The sequence below is a fragment of the Rhinolophus sinicus genome, chromosome 18, assembly GCF_057876585.1.
Source record: "Rhinolophus sinicus isolate RSI-liver-muscle chromosome 18, RSI-T2T, whole genome shotgun sequence".
In the NCBI taxonomy this organism is placed as follows: Eukaryota; Metazoa; Chordata; class Mammalia; order Chiroptera; family Rhinolophidae; genus Rhinolophus; species Rhinolophus sinicus.
This window is the reverse complement of record NC_142518.1, coordinates 3380352-3400612: the sequence shown is the minus strand read 5'-3', so window position 1 is coordinate 3400612 and position 20261 is coordinate 3380352. Positions and strand designations below refer to the sequence as shown.

At 44.2% G+C, this 20261-nt stretch overlaps 1 protein-coding gene across 6 annotated transcripts in view; it reads right to left on the bottom strand.

Annotated features, from left to right (window-relative positions):
* The window catches only part of STS (steroid sulfatase), a 142509-nt gene that overhangs the window by 50969 nt on the left and 71279 nt on the right, over nt 1-20261 (bottom strand). For all 6 annotated transcript variants that reach the window (XM_088794801.1, XM_074324090.2, XM_074324091.2 and 3 more), the window contains one exon: nt 10084-10220. In XM_088794801.1, coding sequence (XP_088650927.1) covers nt 10084-10220 — 137 coding nt within the window. The remainder of the gene's footprint in view (nt 1-10083; nt 10221-20261) is intronic.

The window sequence follows — 20261 nt, the reverse complement described above, 5'->3', positions numbered from 1 at the left end:
TTTGTTTTATAACTCTGCTTGCAAGGCTGACACAGCCGATGCAGAAGAAACAACTAGTGTGTAACCATGAAGGAGAAGCAGAGAGGGGTCCCTGTCACACACCTGGCGCTCGGGAATGCAGGTGGGATCGCCCAGGTAAGAGCAGGAACGGACAGCACTCCCTCTTTGCAGCCCAGGAAAACATCTGGAAGCAGCCCTGGAACCTCTCTCTCAGGGCACTTGGGTCAGCCACTACCTTGTGTGACCTCAAAGCTTTGTGCCCCTAGCCAGGTGGAAAAGCAATGCCAGAGAGAAAAAAGGTAGTGGGGTGCAGCCGCCATCCCTGCCTGCACTAACATGCGTTGACACCACCCTCCGGTGTTGACAAGACAGGTGAGACCTGATCACCACTGGCCACTCACAGAGCAAGTCTTGCCTGATGAGTCATCCCATGGCAGAGGCCCCGATGGAGACCACTGGACCACAGACGCATGGCGAAAAGTGGGCTGCAGGGACTTCATTATGGTGAACTCCACATAGACCTTGCAGAAATGGCCTGATGCTTACTGCCCAGACACAAAGTGCAGCATGGCGCCACCAAAACCCATCTGTCTCAGCTTCTGAGAGGTCCCACACTGGCCGAGAGCGTTCACCAACCAAGTCCAATATCCGTAACACTGAGCAAATGATAGCACGGGGTCCTATACACACACATGCACACACATACTGACTCCTCTCCCGGACCGTAAAGCATACGACCATAGGCATATTGGGAAGAAACGCAAGATAAAGGGTATATATACAATTTGGTGCGTAGAGAAAGCTTTCTTTCTTTTTTAATTTAGGTAGTCATCAAAGCCACGAAAGGAAAGGCCATCAAACTCGACCACGGGAATTCATCACAAAAGAATCTATAAATAAAATGAAAACACACACACGGCACAGTAGGAAAAACATTCGTAACATACGACAAGTAGAATAGCAATGTCCTCCATATGTAGACCGCCCATACAAATCAATACGGAAAAGAGTCACAACCCAATACACAACTGCCCAAAGAATACAAACTGGGAATTCTTAAGTGAAAAAATACAACCTTGGAGAGCAATGGATGGAAATGAAACCTCTCAAGTCCAAGAGCAACACAAAGGGAAATTTAAATAGTGAAACAGCACAGCGTACCTGACAAATACAAAAGTAAACATAGTTTTAGAATCACAATATCTAAAGCTGGGAAGATTCAGAGGACGTTATTTAGCATTTTCATAGATTGTGAATGGGTGTCCCATTCGCTGAAGGGAGTAAAAGGGTAAGACATTTTTTAGGTGCCATCTACTAAAATGCACAATTTTAACCCCCGTGGATCCAGCCTCTGAATTTTGGGAAATTTTTTCTTTCAAAAAATGCTCCCACAATTTTACACAGGTAGGCAGAGAAGAACGTGGACTCTCGCATTGCTTGAAATAGAAAAAAAAAACAAAAGTTCGTGGGAACTGAGATGTCCTTCCCAGAGGAACGGTTAAAGAAACTGTACTCAAAGATGAAACGAAAACTGAAATGCTGAAATTGGAAAACGACCACGTGCAGGGTTCCGTGAAAAAGGAAAACTGCAAAACAGCGTTTAGCGTCTGTGTAACATACTCTTCCTAACAATAAGGACTGCATCTTAATATTATTAGATAATATCGGCAACATACAAAAAAAAACAAACACAAAAAACATGAACCCCATGCAGGGTTCATGGGGGTTTATAGCCCAGGGCAAGGTGACCAGTTGGACATGGGACATCAATGGGACATTCCCTGTCTGTTGTTTGTCTGTGTTCTCTGGCTTTGCGTACTCTGGATCAACCCAGTCACCAGAAAAAAGCAGTACGTGAAGTGAAGAAAACATTCAACTTTTAAAAACGCACACTCGACAGAGGCAACAACGAAATGTTTTTCATTGCAGTGTTTTTCACGAAAAGAAGGCTAGAGGGACACAGAAGGAAGAGTGATTCCAGCGGACCAGTGACATCTCACGCCTAAATGTTCTCCCACCCCTGCCCACTCTCTCCCAAAGAACACCTCCAACATGCACTTCAGAAGGGGCAACAATGGAAAATCTTGGCATAGGGGATTTTATTTTCATTGATCGTAAACTCATTTTTTTCTTTTTCTTCAAGGCTGGCAGGAGTCTGAACCAAAATGAAATGACATCCCAGTAATGATGCCCCATGAACTATCTGAGAAAGCATTCTGACAGTCCCCACAAAGACTCTTAAACAGCCTAACAGCATATTTCTGTCATCGTTTTTGCTCGTGTCCCCAATCTCAGCGTCTGCCATTGCAAATGGAGAGTGTATTATACTGTCTCTTATTAATACACTTGCCAATCCTGGAGAGAACATGATCCAGAGGTGAAATCTGTAGTAGCAGTCATTCGTTTGCGATGCATGGGTTTGTCATCACTTCCTAAGTTTTCCTGAACTTTCCTGACCTCATTTATGTATCTTGCATCCAGGGAAACAGCGTCTGTAATGGAAACTGTTTCATTTCTCTCCTGGCTGGATTTGCTTGAATAAAAAACTGTGTTCACTGGCAGTGATGGTGTGACACCAGACACTGTCAAAACTCCCTGGAAAGATACTGTCTGCAGGCTCTATTTCATGATCTGAGTAACAAGGTTACAGTGATAGGAATGGAGATCACACTTTATCTGATCCACCACCATGCTGCCATTTCAAACATATAGCCAATGTTTGATAGTCTGCGATAACCTAACAAATTTCCTTCTTTCTTCCTTTGTTTTTGAAAACTGCGGTTTCTACTTTGGGAAATTAGCATCACACTGAACTTAATAAATTAAGCAGATTTTACAAACGTATGTATTTTTTTTAATGCATGCTATTTGGGATGCAACTGAAGAAAACTTAATGCAAAAGGACCATGTGTGAACTCTCTCTCTCTCTCTCCACTCTCTCTCTCCGCCAAATGACTTAAGTCTTTTGAGAATTCCAAAAGGGAATTGTCAATGATGAGACTGCACCAGTGTGAAAATAAAATCCAATTTTTGGCTTGCGATGAATTTTAATAATTGTGTCCTAGCTGCCTTGGGATTCAGAAATCAAAAGCACTGACTGAATATTTAAAACATACTTGGTAAGCTAAACTAAGTGGTGCAATGAGCAATGGCAAGTTCATGAAAGATCTTGTTCCCATGGGTCTATGTCATGTCATCCTTGGGTACGGGTCTTCAGAAAACACGCTGACCCAGCCTGATACATGACAACGGATGTGTTTTAGTTTGTTTAATAAAAAAAAGAAAAATGTCAGACCTCTTTAGAAATCAATATAATGCAGTCTGTGTAATTGAAAAAACAGTTGCCCTCTTTCACTCATCATATTAGCAAAGATTTTGGGGGGTTGTTTTGTGGACATTTTTTTTTTAGAAATAATGCTCAATGCCAGCAAATGTGCAGTGAACTAATACCGTAAATTGGTACGGCAAATTTCTTTCCCTGGTATTCATCTTTTTATTGATTTCTTTGTACTAATTCTATATCTTGGGATTTTTTTTTTCTTTTGCGTAGATGTTACACATACTTTTTAACTAGTTTGTCAATAATATTTGTAGTTTCTTATCTTTTTTGGACATCAGGGAATTTTAGATTTTATGTAGTTAAATCTATCAGTTGTTTCCTTTATTATTTATTCATTTTCTTTTATGCTTAGGAAGCCTTTACTTAATTATCAGAAAAATAGGTCCCAGTATATTTTCTTGCATTCTTTTTCTTCCCCCCATCATATTTTGTTTGTTTGGGGTTTTTTTTTTTTAGTTGCAGTTGTACAAAGCATCATAATAGTTAGACATCTCCACCTCTCACAAAGCGATAATCCCCCTCCCTCAATCTATTATCCCTTTGATGTCATATATAGTTGTTACAATTCCACTGACTATCTTCCTTACACTGTACTCCACCTTCTTTACTGGTTCCATTTTCCTAATTCAGTGCGTGGGGAGTTTGCACAGACAAATGGGAAACACCAGTATGGCCCAGTGTGCAATACACAGCTATGACATGGTATGCAAGATTAAAATCGTAGCCATCACATGTCATCTCCATGACTTAGGGCAAGTGAGTTAAGCTTTCTATACTTCATTTCCCTTGAAAATGGATTTCTACATGTTGACCATAATCTCTTCTGCATCCTCCTATCATCTTCACAGTTGTCATCTTCTTCAAGCATCATTATTTTCATCCATCATCATTTGTTCACCTCCATCACCATTTCCTTGTTCCTCATCAAAATCATCATCACCATCAGACCAGCAGCATCCTTATTGTCACCATCATCACTATCACCATCATCACCACCATCATCACCATCACCACCATCACCACCATCACCACCACCACCATCACCATCACCATCACCATCACCACCATCACCACCATCACAATCACCATCATCACCACCATCATCACCACCACCATCACCATCACCATCACCATCACCACCATCACCACCATCACCACCACCACCATCACCATCACCATCACCATCACCACCATCACCACCATCACAATCACCATCATCACCACCATCATCACCACCATCATCACCATCACCATCATCACCACCATCACCACCATCACCACCATCACCATCATCACCTTCACCACCATCACCATCACCATCATCACCTTCACCACCATCACCACCATCATCACCACCATCACCATCACCATCATCACCACCATCATCTTCCCTCTTCAGTGCATGCAAAACACTGACCGCAGTGCCAGACACCAGTGAGGTAACTATAACATCTCCCAAAAGTGTTATCATAACTAATATGCCATCTATTCTTAGCCTTGAAATGCCACCTTTACATTTACATGTGATTCTCTTTTGGGGAGCCCTGTTGTTTTTCATCACTGTGTCCCTTCTGGAGCCAGTGCCACCCAGCTTTATTTACTTTTATTTAAACTCTACAGAGCATGCTTTTAAACAAATGCAAATTAAAAACACGTTTAAGAATTCACACCACATCCAACCTCCGCTGTCACAGTGAAGACACTGGCTGAATGTTCTGGCTTCTGAGTTCCTTGATCTCCTTGACACAAAAGCTCCTTGCATTTCAGTCCTTCACTCATCACCCTAAATCCACGCCATGGATCTGTAAACATCCGAAATGTCCCACCTCTGCAGTGTAAACCCTTTCACCTTGTCCCAGCCTTCTAACACCTGTCCTACAATCACTTTGGACAGCCGATCGTGTCCCATGCCCCCAGCCTATGTCTTTCCATATTCCCCTCCCATACTTTACAACTTCAGCCCTTCCCTTATTAATTGCTCAAGCTCCCACGTCCAGTTAGCTTTCATGACAGTCCTGGCAACACTTCAATCATTCAATGCAGTGATCCCTCTCCCTGCCAGGGCGTTAGACTGAAAATCACATAGTTCCACATACTGATGCAACGCCCATCTGACGGTCTCCCAGCAGAGATGGGCTGAGATATAACCAGGAAGCCATCCCTCTACTCAAGTTCTGCCATGCTTCCTAGACGGGATATCTAACCTCACTGACCACCAACTCCTCAAATCTCACTCGCTCTGCAATCCATTACAGTCCTAAAGTTTATAGGCGCGAAATCCAGTGGTCCCTCTTCACGTCTTCCTTCAATTATGTCTCTGAAGTCCAACTTGGTATCGAGCCTCTTTCCTTGGACTGCTCTCCACCCCGAAACGCCATGGCCCCCCTTCTCCTAGCCTTCCTTCCGTGTCTCTGGCTGCTCTTATGCTTTTCTTCGGGGATTCTTCCCACCTTGCCCTTCCTCTCAGTGCTCACCTGGACTCCCACTTTCAGTATTTATCAACAGTGAGCCCATGAGTCTCACGTTTATAAAAAGATCCCATTTATCAAGAATAAGAGCTTGTGAAGGAGTCAAGATAGGAAATGGACGTACTGAATCCCAGGGGAAATACGCAAGCTCGCGGCTGAGATTCTGTAGAGAACAAAAGAACAGTCCGTAGAGAACAAAAGAATGACAAAGGGAACATCGGCACGGCTTTTTGAGGTCCTGCAACGGTAGCTTTTGAAACATAGAAAGCTGATGTCTAAACTCTTATCCTGAATTGAGATGCAGATGACTCTTGAGTCACAATGTTGCTCCACTGATTTTAACATTCTTGAGAGGAAATCTCATCCACTCCCACGGGTGGACCCTTCCCTGCAAATGTAAGAGAAGGCCACACTTGCCCAGCAGTTGCAGGACGTCGGATAGAGCCTTGCAACTATCAGGAACCTGCTCCCTATGATTTCACCTTGAACATTTAGTTACTGAGCACCTCCGATATGCCTAGTCTACAGCAGACGTCTTCTACATAAACTCAACCAGGGCACTTATGCTCAGGGAAACAAACCTATTAACTGAGAGTTATTCATTTCACACTGCATTTCAGCTCCCACAACTATTTCAGCTACATACTCTTAGAAAGAGTCCATTTTTAAATGCATCACCCATCAGACCCATATCCAATAAGCTAAGACCTAGTTAGAATCACGGTGCATGTTTGAAGGGCTTTAACCAACACCTAATCGAAGGCTCCTCATTTGCAGTTTTCCTGTGTATCTTAACGTTTTTGTAATTCTCCTGACCTCTTGCTAAATGACGCCCTCCGGTATAGTCTCCAATCCTTAAGATGGATTTGATGTGTGGCCACTAATGTGCGTGAGCGTATGTCAGGCAGGGAAAACAGGAATTCATTCTGCACCATCCCCCAACCCATCCCCGCTGGTCTTTCATGAATGCATCAAGTACTTCTCTGTTCCATTCCTGCACCCACAGAAGGTGGCACTGTCTAGCTAGGGCCCCAGAGTGAAAGACACCAAAAGGAGAAACTGAGGGGTGCCTTTTCAGATGCATCCACAAGGGGGTGCCACATTACAGATCCTGAATAACTGAAACCCAAACGCCTAAAATCTGGAGTCCCACTAGGAAGGCTGGTGTTTCTTCCACTTAAGTAAAAAGGCTCACGTACTCAACATCACCAATCATCAGGGAAATGCAAATCAAAACCACAAGGAGACATCTGTGGTTCATACCTGTCAGAATGGCCATCATCAAAAGTCAACACACAAATGTTGAACCCTCGTACACTGTCGTTGGGAATGCAAATTGGTGCAGCCACTGTGCAGAAAAGTATGGAGGTTCCTCCAAAAACTGAAAATAGAACTACCTTATGACCCAGCAATTCCACTTCTGGGTATTTATCCAAAAACCAAAACAGTAACTCAACAAGACATATGAACCCCTATGTTCACTGCAGCATTATTTACAATAGCCAAGATACGGAAGCAACCCAAGTGTCCATCCATAGACAATTGGATAAAGGACATGTGGCATACATTATATACAATGGAATATTACTTGGCCATAAAAAGGAATGAAATCTTACCATTTGTGACAGTATGGATGGACCTAGAGGGTATTATGCCGAGTGAAATAAGTCAGACAGAGAAAGACAAATACCACATGATCTCACTTATATGTGGAATCTAAAATAACAACATAAACAAAGAAAGCAGAAACAGACTCTGAGAGTGCTGGGCACACACTCACGAGGCAGTCACCGTGATTTTGAACGTCGCCCACCTCTCAAATCACATAGCGGTATTAGAGTGCCTTGGTTTGGGCCACCCCTGAGTGCTTTTACTCAAAACCCCATTCACTGCCCTTACACCACATCCCTGCGGTCAGTTTTTCCTCCATTATTATAACAATACAAGAGAAACAATCACACAGCTGCGAATGAGGCAATAAACCACAAGAGCGTGGAGGAAAATTAAGTAATAAAGGTTCTTTGGTATGAACGGCCTTTACAGATACAGACAGACCAGCAATGGAAAAGTTAGGCTCATATAATAAGGCCACCTCCCAAATTTTTCAAAGAATGTACCCTGAACAACAGACACGTCCCCTTGCCGTTTACCTGCTCCTATCTCAGCTGCTTCTTGCTCAGGGCATGTGCTTTTTAAGCAAATATCCCCCATTTTATCCTGACAAATTCATGTAATGGCTTAGGGGAAAGATTTAATTTTTTTAGCAAAAAAACAAAAACCCACAGTCAATTAACATAACATCAGGGTCTAATGCAGATCTCAAAGATTGAAAAATACTCTTTATTCCAGAGGAATCAGTACTAAGCAAACAAACAAACAAAAACCCAAAACAAACAAAAACACATTAGAAGTTAGACTTTGATCGAGTCAGGGGAGGAAAACATGCCATAATAACGAACTGAAAGTTAATTACTATGTGAATATGCTAGTGTGGCCTTATTTGCAACAAATGTCTCAGAGCTGTATAAGAAACCTGTTATGTTACCGTATCACACTCATTAAAAAGAAAATAGTCCACGGATTCACAGTACAAAATAGTCTACTGATTTGCACTGTGAAGGAACGGAAGATGTAAACTGATTGACGTGCAGCATTTTAAGGAGACATGAAACGAGGCAGGGTTGCGCGGGTGTACGTGAAACCCTCAAGTATAATTGAGTCTTCTTATAAACCTCATTAGAGGGAATGTTCTGGTTTTGTTCTTTCTGGAATTCATCATTTGTACTCACTTCTGTTACTTTGTAGAATCACAGAGTGTTACAGAAAAAAAAAAAATCACCCAACTTAGAACTTGCCTCATCTAAATTCTTCATAAAAAGATGACAGACTTGAAGCCTAGAGATTTAAGATATCTCTCAAGCGCACAGAGAAAAATAAAGACGTAGAAGCCAGAATAAGGGTCCAATCTATTTGGCCCATAAGATGGCTCTCTTCCCAAGATTTGAACAAAGCAAAATGAAACGAAACGGGACGTGTTTGGTAATCACCACAGCAGGAGACCATAATCACATTCAATTTGCTGCTTAAAACAAACCACTACCCACAAAAACTATGTAGCAACGTTCACATATTTCTGTAACATCGAGATTACAAAGTTAAAAACTATCAATTCGGTGAAAAAAAAGAAAAGGAAGGAAGAATGAGGGAGGAGGGGGAAAGGAAAGGAAAGCAAATACACAAAAGTCTTAGACAAGCTGGTTGACGGGTGGCATTTGGACAATTTTGTCCGGATGGACCAAGTCATGTCAACACAAGACAATGTCCCTGGAGGTGACAGGAAGTAAATGAGAGGTTCAGAGCCCACTGGGTTTACACGTCTTTGCTCAGCTCACGTAATCTTGTTTCCAAGACGTGCCAAAGAAAATCAGAGAACGTGTGGTGATGATTCTCAGAAAGAGCTGCGAGCCGTGTTTCTAGAACAGGGGTGTCCAAACATTTTTCAACGTTTTTCACCAAGGGCCATATGCGGTAAATACACAAACAGCCGGGCCACTCACTTGAGGTGAAGTACGTATTGCCTCACCTGGTTTATTTAAGTAAACTAAATATATTTTTGGAATTTGCTGCGGGCCAATAAAAAATGGCCCGCGGGCCGCAGTTTGGACACCCCTGGTCTAGAAGAAAGCCTCAATAAAATGTCTTGCCAGTGACTCTGAAAAACACCCCATTTCTCAGAAATGGGGCATTCTCTTAGGAAGAAGAAGGGAACACAGAGAAAAAGAGACTCTACCATCCTGAGAGATGCAGCAAAAACTATGGAAGCTCTACAATGAGGAGACACAGTGAATTGTGGCAGGGACGGTAACAGCATTTACACAAAACCCCGTGGGAGACTCGGCAGGTGTGTCCCCAGCAGCTACGAGCATTCTGAATCCCAAACCCACCCCTTCCCTAATTTTGCTAAAGGCAAGCTGTAGCTCATATTTAATTGTTAATAGAATAAGTGATGACAAGGGCTAATGCTTTGGCCCCTCTTTCCATTAATTGCTTTGATGGCCGGCCCACAGACCCACACTTCCCCGGAAATGTATTCATGGCCTACTGCAATCATAAACGCAGGGCTGAATGCGCTTCTCACGAGCGGTTTAACTTTCCCCATTAGTGCTGTGTACGGAGGCACCCATCACATAGGTGGGCACTCATAGGAAATCAGCTCCAAGGAGGCAAGGACGCGGCCACATTTGAAGTACATGTTGAAGATAAACACACACATACCCACACTCCAGTCCATTTCCTCGACAGCGTCCCCGTAAATGCCGTGTTGGCTTTTCCCGGCAAAGTCCTTGGAAGCGAAGAGGGCCGTGTGAACTTGAAGGTAGGACATGACCAGCAGGAAGGGTGTCTCGGCATTCCTGGGGGGGAAAAAATTCCAAAAGCTACATGAGCACGTTTGCCACCATTCTGAGGACAATCAAACTATTACTGCATGATGCTATTTGATGACTCAGAAAACACCACAAAATGATGCCCAACATGGAACCTTTTATTCGGGGAGAGGGAAGTCTCTGCACTGTCTCTATGAAGAGATTCACCATCGCCCTCTACAGGTGGGCAGACTGCAATGCTACATATGTCCTTGGGACCTTCTCAAGGTCAACAAAACGGAGTGGAAAAATGGATGGCCTGCTTTTTTCTTGAATTCTACTCTTCTTCCCTGCCTATATGGTGATTAAAATCAAATCCAGTGCCTTCAAAAGAGGATTCTCTTTGGAATGTATAAACGCACAAGCTGCTACCTAGCCGAGACTGTCTCTTGAAGCATCACTTCTTATAGCAACACTGTTCTAACGTCAATTCAACTCCAAGTTCTGCCATGTTGCCCACCATCTGCTACAAAAGAGGCCTCCCAGAATGAACACTCAATTGGCAACACTCAAATTTTGGAAGCTAAAGGAACACTCTTTGAACTGGCCCTAATCTATATATAGTCTAGAGAGTTTCGTGTTGTCAAAAGCATTTTCTAATTCAGAGTCCACCAAAATGTACTCTCTCATTCTTGGTGAGAACACACAGATGCTTAAGAGTTATAAATCCCTGTTGATGTCTGGGCCATAAAACAACTGCTATGAGCCCGGTCACAGTAGGAAGGTATGGGGTTTCACCTAGTAGACTGAAAAGAATCAATGAGTCACATCACGTCCTCTTTACGTTCAGTTGGCCTCGGAGAAATGCACTTAATGGTTGCATTTTGGTGTCATGTAACAGACTCAGTCTTTACCTCTGTCTGGGAAGCATCATTAATTCCTTTCCTGCTAAAAGGGGGTATTGAGTGACGGCACAGGATGTGTGCTCACATTCCAGTACAGGAGCACACAGCTCTCAGAGATGCACACAAGAAGACACATGGTCCCAAAAGAGACACACCCTAAAGATAGCCACTGCCTCACTGTCCACACCTGAGGCCTTGCTCTCACACTGGTTCTAGCTCTTCCTTCAACTACCTCTTGTGAACTTGGATGGACACCCTAAATCTCTAGGCTGCAAGCTTAATATAAAAAACACATAGAGTTCCAACTCAGCCTTATCCTAATGCCAACACACTCACATACCCCAAACTCCAACCCAATGTGTTATCTGGTCCCAAAGATGGCTTGTGCACACACACCTCTCTGCCTGATCTGTGGAAAGTGCTCAATAATATTGCCAAATGAAGGAGTGAAAGGATGGATGGATGGAGGATGGATGGATGGATGGATGGATGGATGGATGGATGGGGGGATGGATGGATGGATGGATGGGTGGGTGGGTGGGTGGATGGATGATGGATGGATGGATGGATGGATGGATGGATGAAAGAATGGATGGCGGATGGATGGGGGGATAGATGGATGCAATGTTTAACAAAGCATTTGCTGCACTACCCAAGAATCATTTACATGCATTCCTTCTCCCTCTAGACCCTGAGCTGGGCCATGTCATTTACATCTATGTGTCCTTGACACTGGCGCAGTGATTGGCAGATACCATAAGTTCAGGAAACCTCTGCTATTGCATGAAATATTGCGTCAGCTCTCTCAGCTTTGGCAGGTCCACCCAGCAGTCCGGGGAACTTCAGGAGACTCCTCAGTGCAACATGGTTTGTGTAAAAGGACTCCAGAGTAGATAGATATATGTCTCCCCCCAGCCCCCCCCCCCCCCCCCCCCCGGATTTCTCATCTAAGCCTGAAGTCTCTGGGCATTTTGAAGTGATCATTCCCCATGTTCAACATCTTTTTTCAACCATCAAAAGTTCTAAAGAAATAATCTACTTACTGAAATCAATGTTTCTTTTATATATTCATTTAATATCGTAACTCCTCATGTCACCTCAAACATTTAGAAACATGTAGACATGGGTGTTGCCACTCTAACAAGTCTCCCTCTAATGAATACATGAATGCACACGCGTCCTAATGCAGTGTGAATTTCTTAATGTGAATCGCTTGGGTTCTGTCAGCCCACACAGCAGCTCGTGGGCCACCTCCTCGAATCCACTGGTTATCCTATTTTATTTCTAGGGCCACTCCGTCCATTCATCCAGCCCTCATCTATTGAAACAGAACATAAGCACAAACATCGCACTGGGAATGAGGGTGAGCCAGGCACCTCCTCTTCTCACAAAACAAATCCAATTCAGCAACTTATCATGAATCATTCGCACAGTGTTTTATAGTTCCAGTGCTTGGTGATGGATTCCATCACTGCTTTTTTCTTTTACAAGATGATAAAATGAAGGAATGTTATAACCGTTTCAGAATTAAGAAACAAAAGACAAAGGTTCACCTCTCTAGTAACTGGAATGAGGAGGCGTGAGAAATGGAACCCCCAAGGTCTGCTCTGTAAAACGCTCACTACTCCTTCTCAGAAGGAAAAGAAGAGAGAGTAATTTCAGATGGAAGCATTGGAACTGTCATCCCAGCTGAGGGTTTACACAGGAGAATGTCCACCAAGGCCGTCCCTCAAAGAGCCTGGAAGAACGGAACCTAAGCCATGGTGTGTCACGGACTGCTGCCACCCAGGGCAGCCTGTGATGCCTCCGTCCTACTCATGCTGGGGAAACTTTATTCACACCTGGACACCTTGTACCTCCTTTTCAAAATGCAGATTACGGCCCTAAAAACCAACTTAGGTTTCCCAAAACGAACATGAAACGACCCTCGTTACACACATCCCCAAATAGACCGTTACATTATGTATGGGGACTATTTCACTGCAATGCAACTCTCATCTGTTCTCCTGTTTATTTTTAGATGTAAAGTTAAGGAAAATAGATAAGGAAGCTGAAAAACTCAATCTTGCAAGTGCATATATGGTCATGCAGCAAATACAAGATGTGACGGACGGAATTTGCCGAGACTATATTCTCTGAGCTATTGCATGGACAACAGTATTTTTTTTGGGGGAAAAAAAAGATAAAGAAGAAAGAGGCTGCAATCAACATTATGGCAGGATCATATATGATCATGGCATTTTAAAATGTAAGGTGGTGAAAAAAAGTAAATGAAAAGGTTGGCACAATAATCAAAGAAAGGAGGCCAGGTACACGCCATTCACGGTGAGGATAGTAACAGCTGTCAAGTGCAGTCGAAGACACACCACTTTGGAGTTCAATCAAGGCCACGGAATGTGACTTTGTCTTGGAATGTAGGAGGGCACTCAGTAGAAGGGAAGAAGGCCATTAACTCATTTATTATTAAAATGTGCCTATTTACAGGACCCTTTTTCTAGCATCTCTCTACAGAGCAGCAGTTTTTCATGCAGTAGGCTAGACATCTCAGATATCAGCCAAGGTCGTAGGTTATATGTACAAAAACAAAACTGGAAAATGTAGAAAAGCATGCCCAGCGAGCTAAAACACCAAACCACAAAGATTCGCCATCCGGGAACAGAGGTATATTCAATGTAGGCTAGACAGACATAAAGGAACAGGGGCATGGCAACCACCCTGGAGCGTGACTCACAGCTTGGTCTCAGGTGAAGGAATTTCTGCCTAGTTGCATCCTTCAAGAGGGCGAGAGGGCAGAAGGCCCATTTCCCTCACGGTCCGGCTCATGGCGGACGTCTGGGTCTCCGTTCTTCTCTACGACCTTGGGAACTGAATGCCCGTTCAGCCAGTGGGTGGGAGGGAGATTTCTCAGTAACAGCTTAACTCCTTTTTTTTTATTCGCCGAAGCACTTCAGTAAACAACTTTTTTGAAAATTTATTGCCACTGTCTTGCATGCTGTGTGAAAAGACAGAACTTTCAGCTGCTACATGCCTTCCTTCTATTTGTCAGCAATACAGAAGGCAGCTTTGGGTCTCCCCAGCAACCTGCAATCATTTCAATCTCAGAAAAGAAAGATTTACGTCCTAGAAATGCAGGAGTGAACATCTAGGCACGGAGATGGCCGTGGTGTTATTTTTCTGTCGGCCACGAAGGTCTTGAATAAACGATTCCCCATGGGAGGGTTTGCCTTTTATTATTCCACCAGTGTCCCACTTGAGTCAGAATGGGGAATCATTGCAATGGAAATAGGAGTGAATGTTGATTATTTCTGAGAGCTTTCAGTCACGTGATTAGAGGATGGCAGAAACCAGATAAGGGCATCCAGATAGCCAGCCAGGGTTCCTATGACCGCCACTGTACACAGCAGACAGACGGACACATCCAGCTGTCCAGTTCTCCATCAAGGCATTTTCATACCTACTGAAAGAACGTTCTGCTGACACAGTCCTAGGCACTGAAAATAGAAACATAGGCTGGACCATATCCTGCCATCCACAAGCCACATCCATGACGAGTCTGAGTTATTTTAACAGCCACAGAGAGAGCCCATCAGGTGATAAACACGGCGAAGGAGAATATGTCTGAGTCCGCACGACTGCCCAGAGAGAGGCAGATGCCCCAGGGCATATAGAGTTTTCCATAAACACAGCGATGTCGGAGCTATTCCCTCATATGATATTCAAGATATGGAAATGGACCGTGGCAGATGCTATCCTGTGTATCCACCCGGTGAGCGGAAAACAGCAGCTTCTACAGCACGTAGCCAAACTCTTCATTCAATAACTCAGAATCATTGAAAAAAAAAACGAAAACCCAATATATACGGAAAGCAGCCAGAAAGACGGCACCAACACGTGGGTTTTGCTGTATCTTGAGTCGGGGGAGGGAAGTGCTTGGGGTGGGGCAGTGAAGACGGGAAGAATGTTGCCTTTCTACTGTATACGTTTTTATGCTGCGTTAACTTTTTAAAGGGGCCCAAGATGCTTTCCTCATGATAGAAAATGGAAGATCTATCTTAAAGATAAAAATGAAAACCACCTCCTGCCCACAAAAACAGGTAGATGACACAGATGCCCAGGGCTGAACGTCCATTTGTGTAACTAGACTGAAAACGCAGCCCTGCTTTTCGTCTTGCCCGTGTCCTTCTAGCTATGACACACATCCTGGGTCCCCACACTGGCTCTGTAGGCGGGGCTGTCTGTGACATCATTCCTGGGGGGCAGCCTGGCCTGCTGCCATGTAACATTACTTTAGATGACCGTATGTGGCTTCTACCAACAATGGAATAAACGGAGGAGGCTACACTACAGACACCGTCCGTAATCACCTTCAATCCCCCAGGCCCATGCTGAACTTGAACTAAAGTGCCTCATGCATCCATGTGTCCTACTCTACAACCAGTGGGGGAAAGAGTGTGTGATGCTTCCGGTTTCAAATTGCGTCCCTTAAATTCATTAACTAGCCTAATCCAGAAAGTGGAAGATATTGAACTTCTGTGAGGAAAATTAAAAAAAAAAAAAAGATTAAAAATGTCCCTGTGTTTTCGGTGATATGTAATAAGCAACAACTGAAGTCCATTGTCGTAGGAAGTGTGAGCCCGTGGAAGGGCCTCGAGTACCAAAGTGCCTTTGGAAAATCAGTCATATTTCTTTTTACTTACTAGAGGAAAATTAGAGAGGTCTGGATGACAACCTCCTCTTCTTCCCGCCCCTCCGCCTTCTCCATCTCCTCGATGGAGGCCCTACCTCTCTGCAGGAGCCCATAAGCAAGCAGACACATGGGACTTCACAGCCTATATCTGGGGACAACGCAGGTGGGTGGTGAATGGGGACCGTCCAGCCTCAGGGCTCATCATTACTTATTCTGGAACCAGCTAGTAGAAGAGTGGCTGAGTGAAGGATGCAAACAGCTCAGGGGTGCCCAATAAGATGGACATGCAAGGTCAGATAATTCAGTCTGTGAACTCAGCCTACAGAAAGTGCTGCATCCCTCACTGCCGAATATCACTACGGTCACCTTCAAAGTACTCCCCTTAGGAAGCTATGCACTGACACCAATGCCTAGTCCACCCCTCAAAGCAATGTTGGAACTCTTTTTCTGGAATGGCCATCAGAGCTGTCATCATATTACCCTTGATGTCCTGAATGTCATCAAAATGTCTTCCTTTCAATATTTCCTTTATCTTTGGGTAAAGAAAGAAGTCATTGGGGGCCATATCAGGTGAGTAGGGAGGGTGCCCCAATACAGTTATTTGTTTACTGGCTAAAAACTCCCTCACAGACAGTGCCGTGTGAGCTGGTGCATTGTCGTGATGCAAGAGCCATGAATTGTTGGCGAAAAGTTCGGGTCATCTAACGTTTTCATGCAGCCTTTCAGCACTTGCAAATAGTAAACTTGGTTACCTGTTTGTCCAGTTGGTAGCAATTCGGAATGAGCAATCCCTCTGATATCAAAAAAGGTGAGCAACATCATTGCAACATGTTCGCAAACTTATTTGTCACAGTTAAACTTAATTCATGTGACACAGTGCGGGGAGCAAACCCTTGGATGGACCCTCCAAGGAACGCAAACAAGACAGCCCATATTCACCCCATTGGAGTGCATTTGCCCTGTTAACAGTACCTCTGTTATTTTGTGAGGCACAAAATAAGGAGAGATCGTTGATTCTACAGGTTCTCCCCGAGTCTGGACATGGGGAAACAAGCCTGTGATGAATATGAGTACAGAAACCCTTGGGCACCCCCAGAGGGAACCCAGGAAGTGGGCACAGCTGGGGTCTGTTCTAAGCCACGGAGACTGGAGCAATTCATTCAACATTGGAACCATTGCGTGCTAACAAATGACCTAATGTTTAAAACACTGAGAAGATTCCCATTAAAAAAAAAAATCCCCCCAAAAGAGTTTCCTGAAAAAAACAAAAACCAATAGCAGGCATTTCTGATGTCTCCTGAATGTTGGAAAGTCAGCTGCATCCACGCAGGACTGCACCTGGCTGGAGGCACCTCCCTCAGTGAGTGGGACCAACTGCTGCTCCACTGTGTCCCGAGGCTCGTACCCCGCCTTCATTCACTTCCTCACCACCTGGGCCACCATGTTTGTGCACTTCAACCCCAGATCTTCCTGATTCCAGTGTGGGTCATAATCCCAGGACGTGAAAGAGGTCTGTGGGTTTGATAACAGTCTCAGGGTCCTTTGTCCGCACGCAAGCAGAGAGCAGTGCGTGGAGCTGGACCCCATACGGCGACAGACATGCATCCATCCATCACTGGACTGAGTTTGGGGCTCATCCAAAGAACCCCTCCATTCCTAAATTCCCATCCTATTAGCTCATGAACATTATCAACCCATCAGGTGTTGCCGACCCTTATTGCACAAGACAGTTCTCTAATTACTTACCCTTTACACCTTTAAACGTGCATGTGTGTCCCCGTGTGTTGCCCTGAGTCTTTAATCCAATTTACTTTCCTTACCTCAAATTAAAATCAATATCACCTCTATTCCTCTCTGGCTTACACTCTGGCTTAGATGACCTAATAAAATCATCCCATGGTCCCTTCATTTAGAAGGTGCTTTGTGCTAAGTCAAAGGTATCCATCAAGGCTGATTCTTCCACAGCCCAACTGGAAATGTGCAAAGCTAGTTTGGAGGGATTCTGTAACTGCAGTTCAGAATTCTGACTGTGCCAAGTTACGATGGCAGGACAGCAGGACAAAAAGCCTTATCTTCCAATGACACATGTATCAGCTGTCACTGGTTTTAGGGCATTAGGACTACACCAGCAATGCTTGCAGCAAGGAGTATTTATTTACTGGAAAACTACACTCCTTAGAAAAATGGTGGAGGGGGCTCTTCCCCATGATGCTCCAGCAAGGGCATAATTTTTCCATGTACATGCTATCCACCCTGCTTACTCCTGACTTCCATAGTCCTGATGTCTTGGTGACTTCCCTGTGGATAGAGGTTGGGATCAGGGTTTGCTAAACTCAAAAAAGGCAGATCTTCCCATTCTGGGATATCAGAGATCAAAAATAGAACTCTACGTCATTGCTTCCCATTTTTGGACCGGCTTTCCAGTAGACCCAGGGCTAAAGATACAATGGAACTGTCGTATGAAGCTTAACCAAACACCTTCACATTTATTTCACTTGTAATTGTAGCTCCTAAAATACACATGCACATACGAGTATATCGAATATGTTGATTCAATATGCATAAGCTACAGCCTGGAGAACACAGCGCACGTGGTGCAGCTCACGTGAATTTCGGAACCCGAGAACTGGATACCATAAACGATACAAGCTACGTGGGAGCTACAAAGGCATCCTTGCACTTGGCAGTTGCCACTGCAGAGGGACCCTGTGTGTATTTGCAGAGAAAATCAGAGTGGGTTCATTCACCTTCAATGTTTTCCTAGTAATGAGGGACTGTTTTCAATGAATTTAGGGAGGAAAGGGCCAGCATATCTGGATCTTCGCACCGTGGAATGACCGAGGTTCGCCTCTCCCGACTGAGAATGACGTGAAACCTACATCTCGTCCCACCCTCTGGCATCACACCTTTTTAAATGTGGCCTTCACTTGCAGTAAAGAAAAACTCCTTTGGGAATACAATCAACTTGCTCAATTCACCTGTCACTATGCAGCCTTGACTTCTTGTCAGAATACCCAGATACTTCCCCGTCACCATGGTAACGATTACACGACTCACATTACTGCTTACCTCAGAGTGACCAGGACGCATTCTCCTTTGGGGGAATTTGGAGAAGGGGTGTTGTACTCCATTACCTATGCTTCCAACAAACCCACACTCGGACCTTATCAGTAAACCAGCCATGTAGACGGCAGAGCAAAGAGGGGACGGGTCCCTTTATGGTCCACTCCACTGCTGAGGAGAGGTTTCATGAAGCACTAGCTACGGTTTTTAATCCAGTCTCTACCAAAAGCCATGGGGCTTTGCCTATTGACTCAAAAGGTTTGAGCCTCCACTTCTTCCACAGGAAGACATCTCTTTCTGCATCTTGCAAGGTCATTTTGCAGCGCAGAAGAGGTGATGAGTGTGAGACACGCCCTACATGCTATGTGTGTATCCACAGTGCCTGGTGTATACGTGGCAAGCACAGTTACATATGAACGTGCTCAGTGCCCATGGAGACAGCCAGATGGCTGTAACATCCTTCATTCAGGGCACATAAGGAGGGACGGGCATCTCTACGAAATCCACACTGCATCCCCACCTGTGAGAGCAGCAAAGACTTCTTGCTAATTAAAGTATATTAAGGACGACCTGTGTCTTGAATTGCTATACAGCTTATAACATATGGTGAGCGCATTCTCTAGCTGCCCAACAGTACAAGCATCTCCCCGCATGCTAAATTTTACCCCGGAAAGAGTAAACGAGGGTGAAGGATCATGGAGTGCATGGCTATATGTTCCACATTGTCACCCTACTCAACCTGGGAACATGCTCTTGGCATCCCAGGGCACGTGCCACGTTGGGTGAAGCACACCTCCTTTGAGAGCCTCATAAACTAAGGAAGCATTTTTATCTTCTGCCCCCATCACTCATATGTTCCCATCCCAAGCTAGCATCTCAAGAACTCACCCTTGAGTATATAAATCATTTCAGCAACAAGGTTTAGAGAAAGAATATAAAGAGATCAAATCATCCTCCCCGTGGCCTTTGACGTATGAACTAAGCAGGAGCTCGGTACCCCAAATGGCTTTTTATGTTAACACATCCAAATAAAGCACCGGTTTCAATGGGGAAAAGTTTGAATCCAAAAGCATTTGAATAAACATCACAAACACTGTCAATAGTTTGATTGCTTTTCCTTCTTCTGCTTCTAACTCCAAATCCATTTCTTATAAATGTGGTGGGACCTGCCTAAATGATTCAGGATATTCTGACCAATGAGATGACACACAGACATGTGTCCTCTGGTCCTTGAAAACCATTTTTGTAAATATGGTGGTGTCACCATTGTTATGATTCTGTGGTGACACTGAGGCAAATCTCTTAAGGTCTTGGATCTCACATTTGGTGAGTCTGATATCTACTATAACACAAGAAGACGATTTTCTCCAAAGATGATTTTACCTAGGCAGTTTAAATCCTTGTGTCTTTGGACAATGTAGGTACAAAGACTTT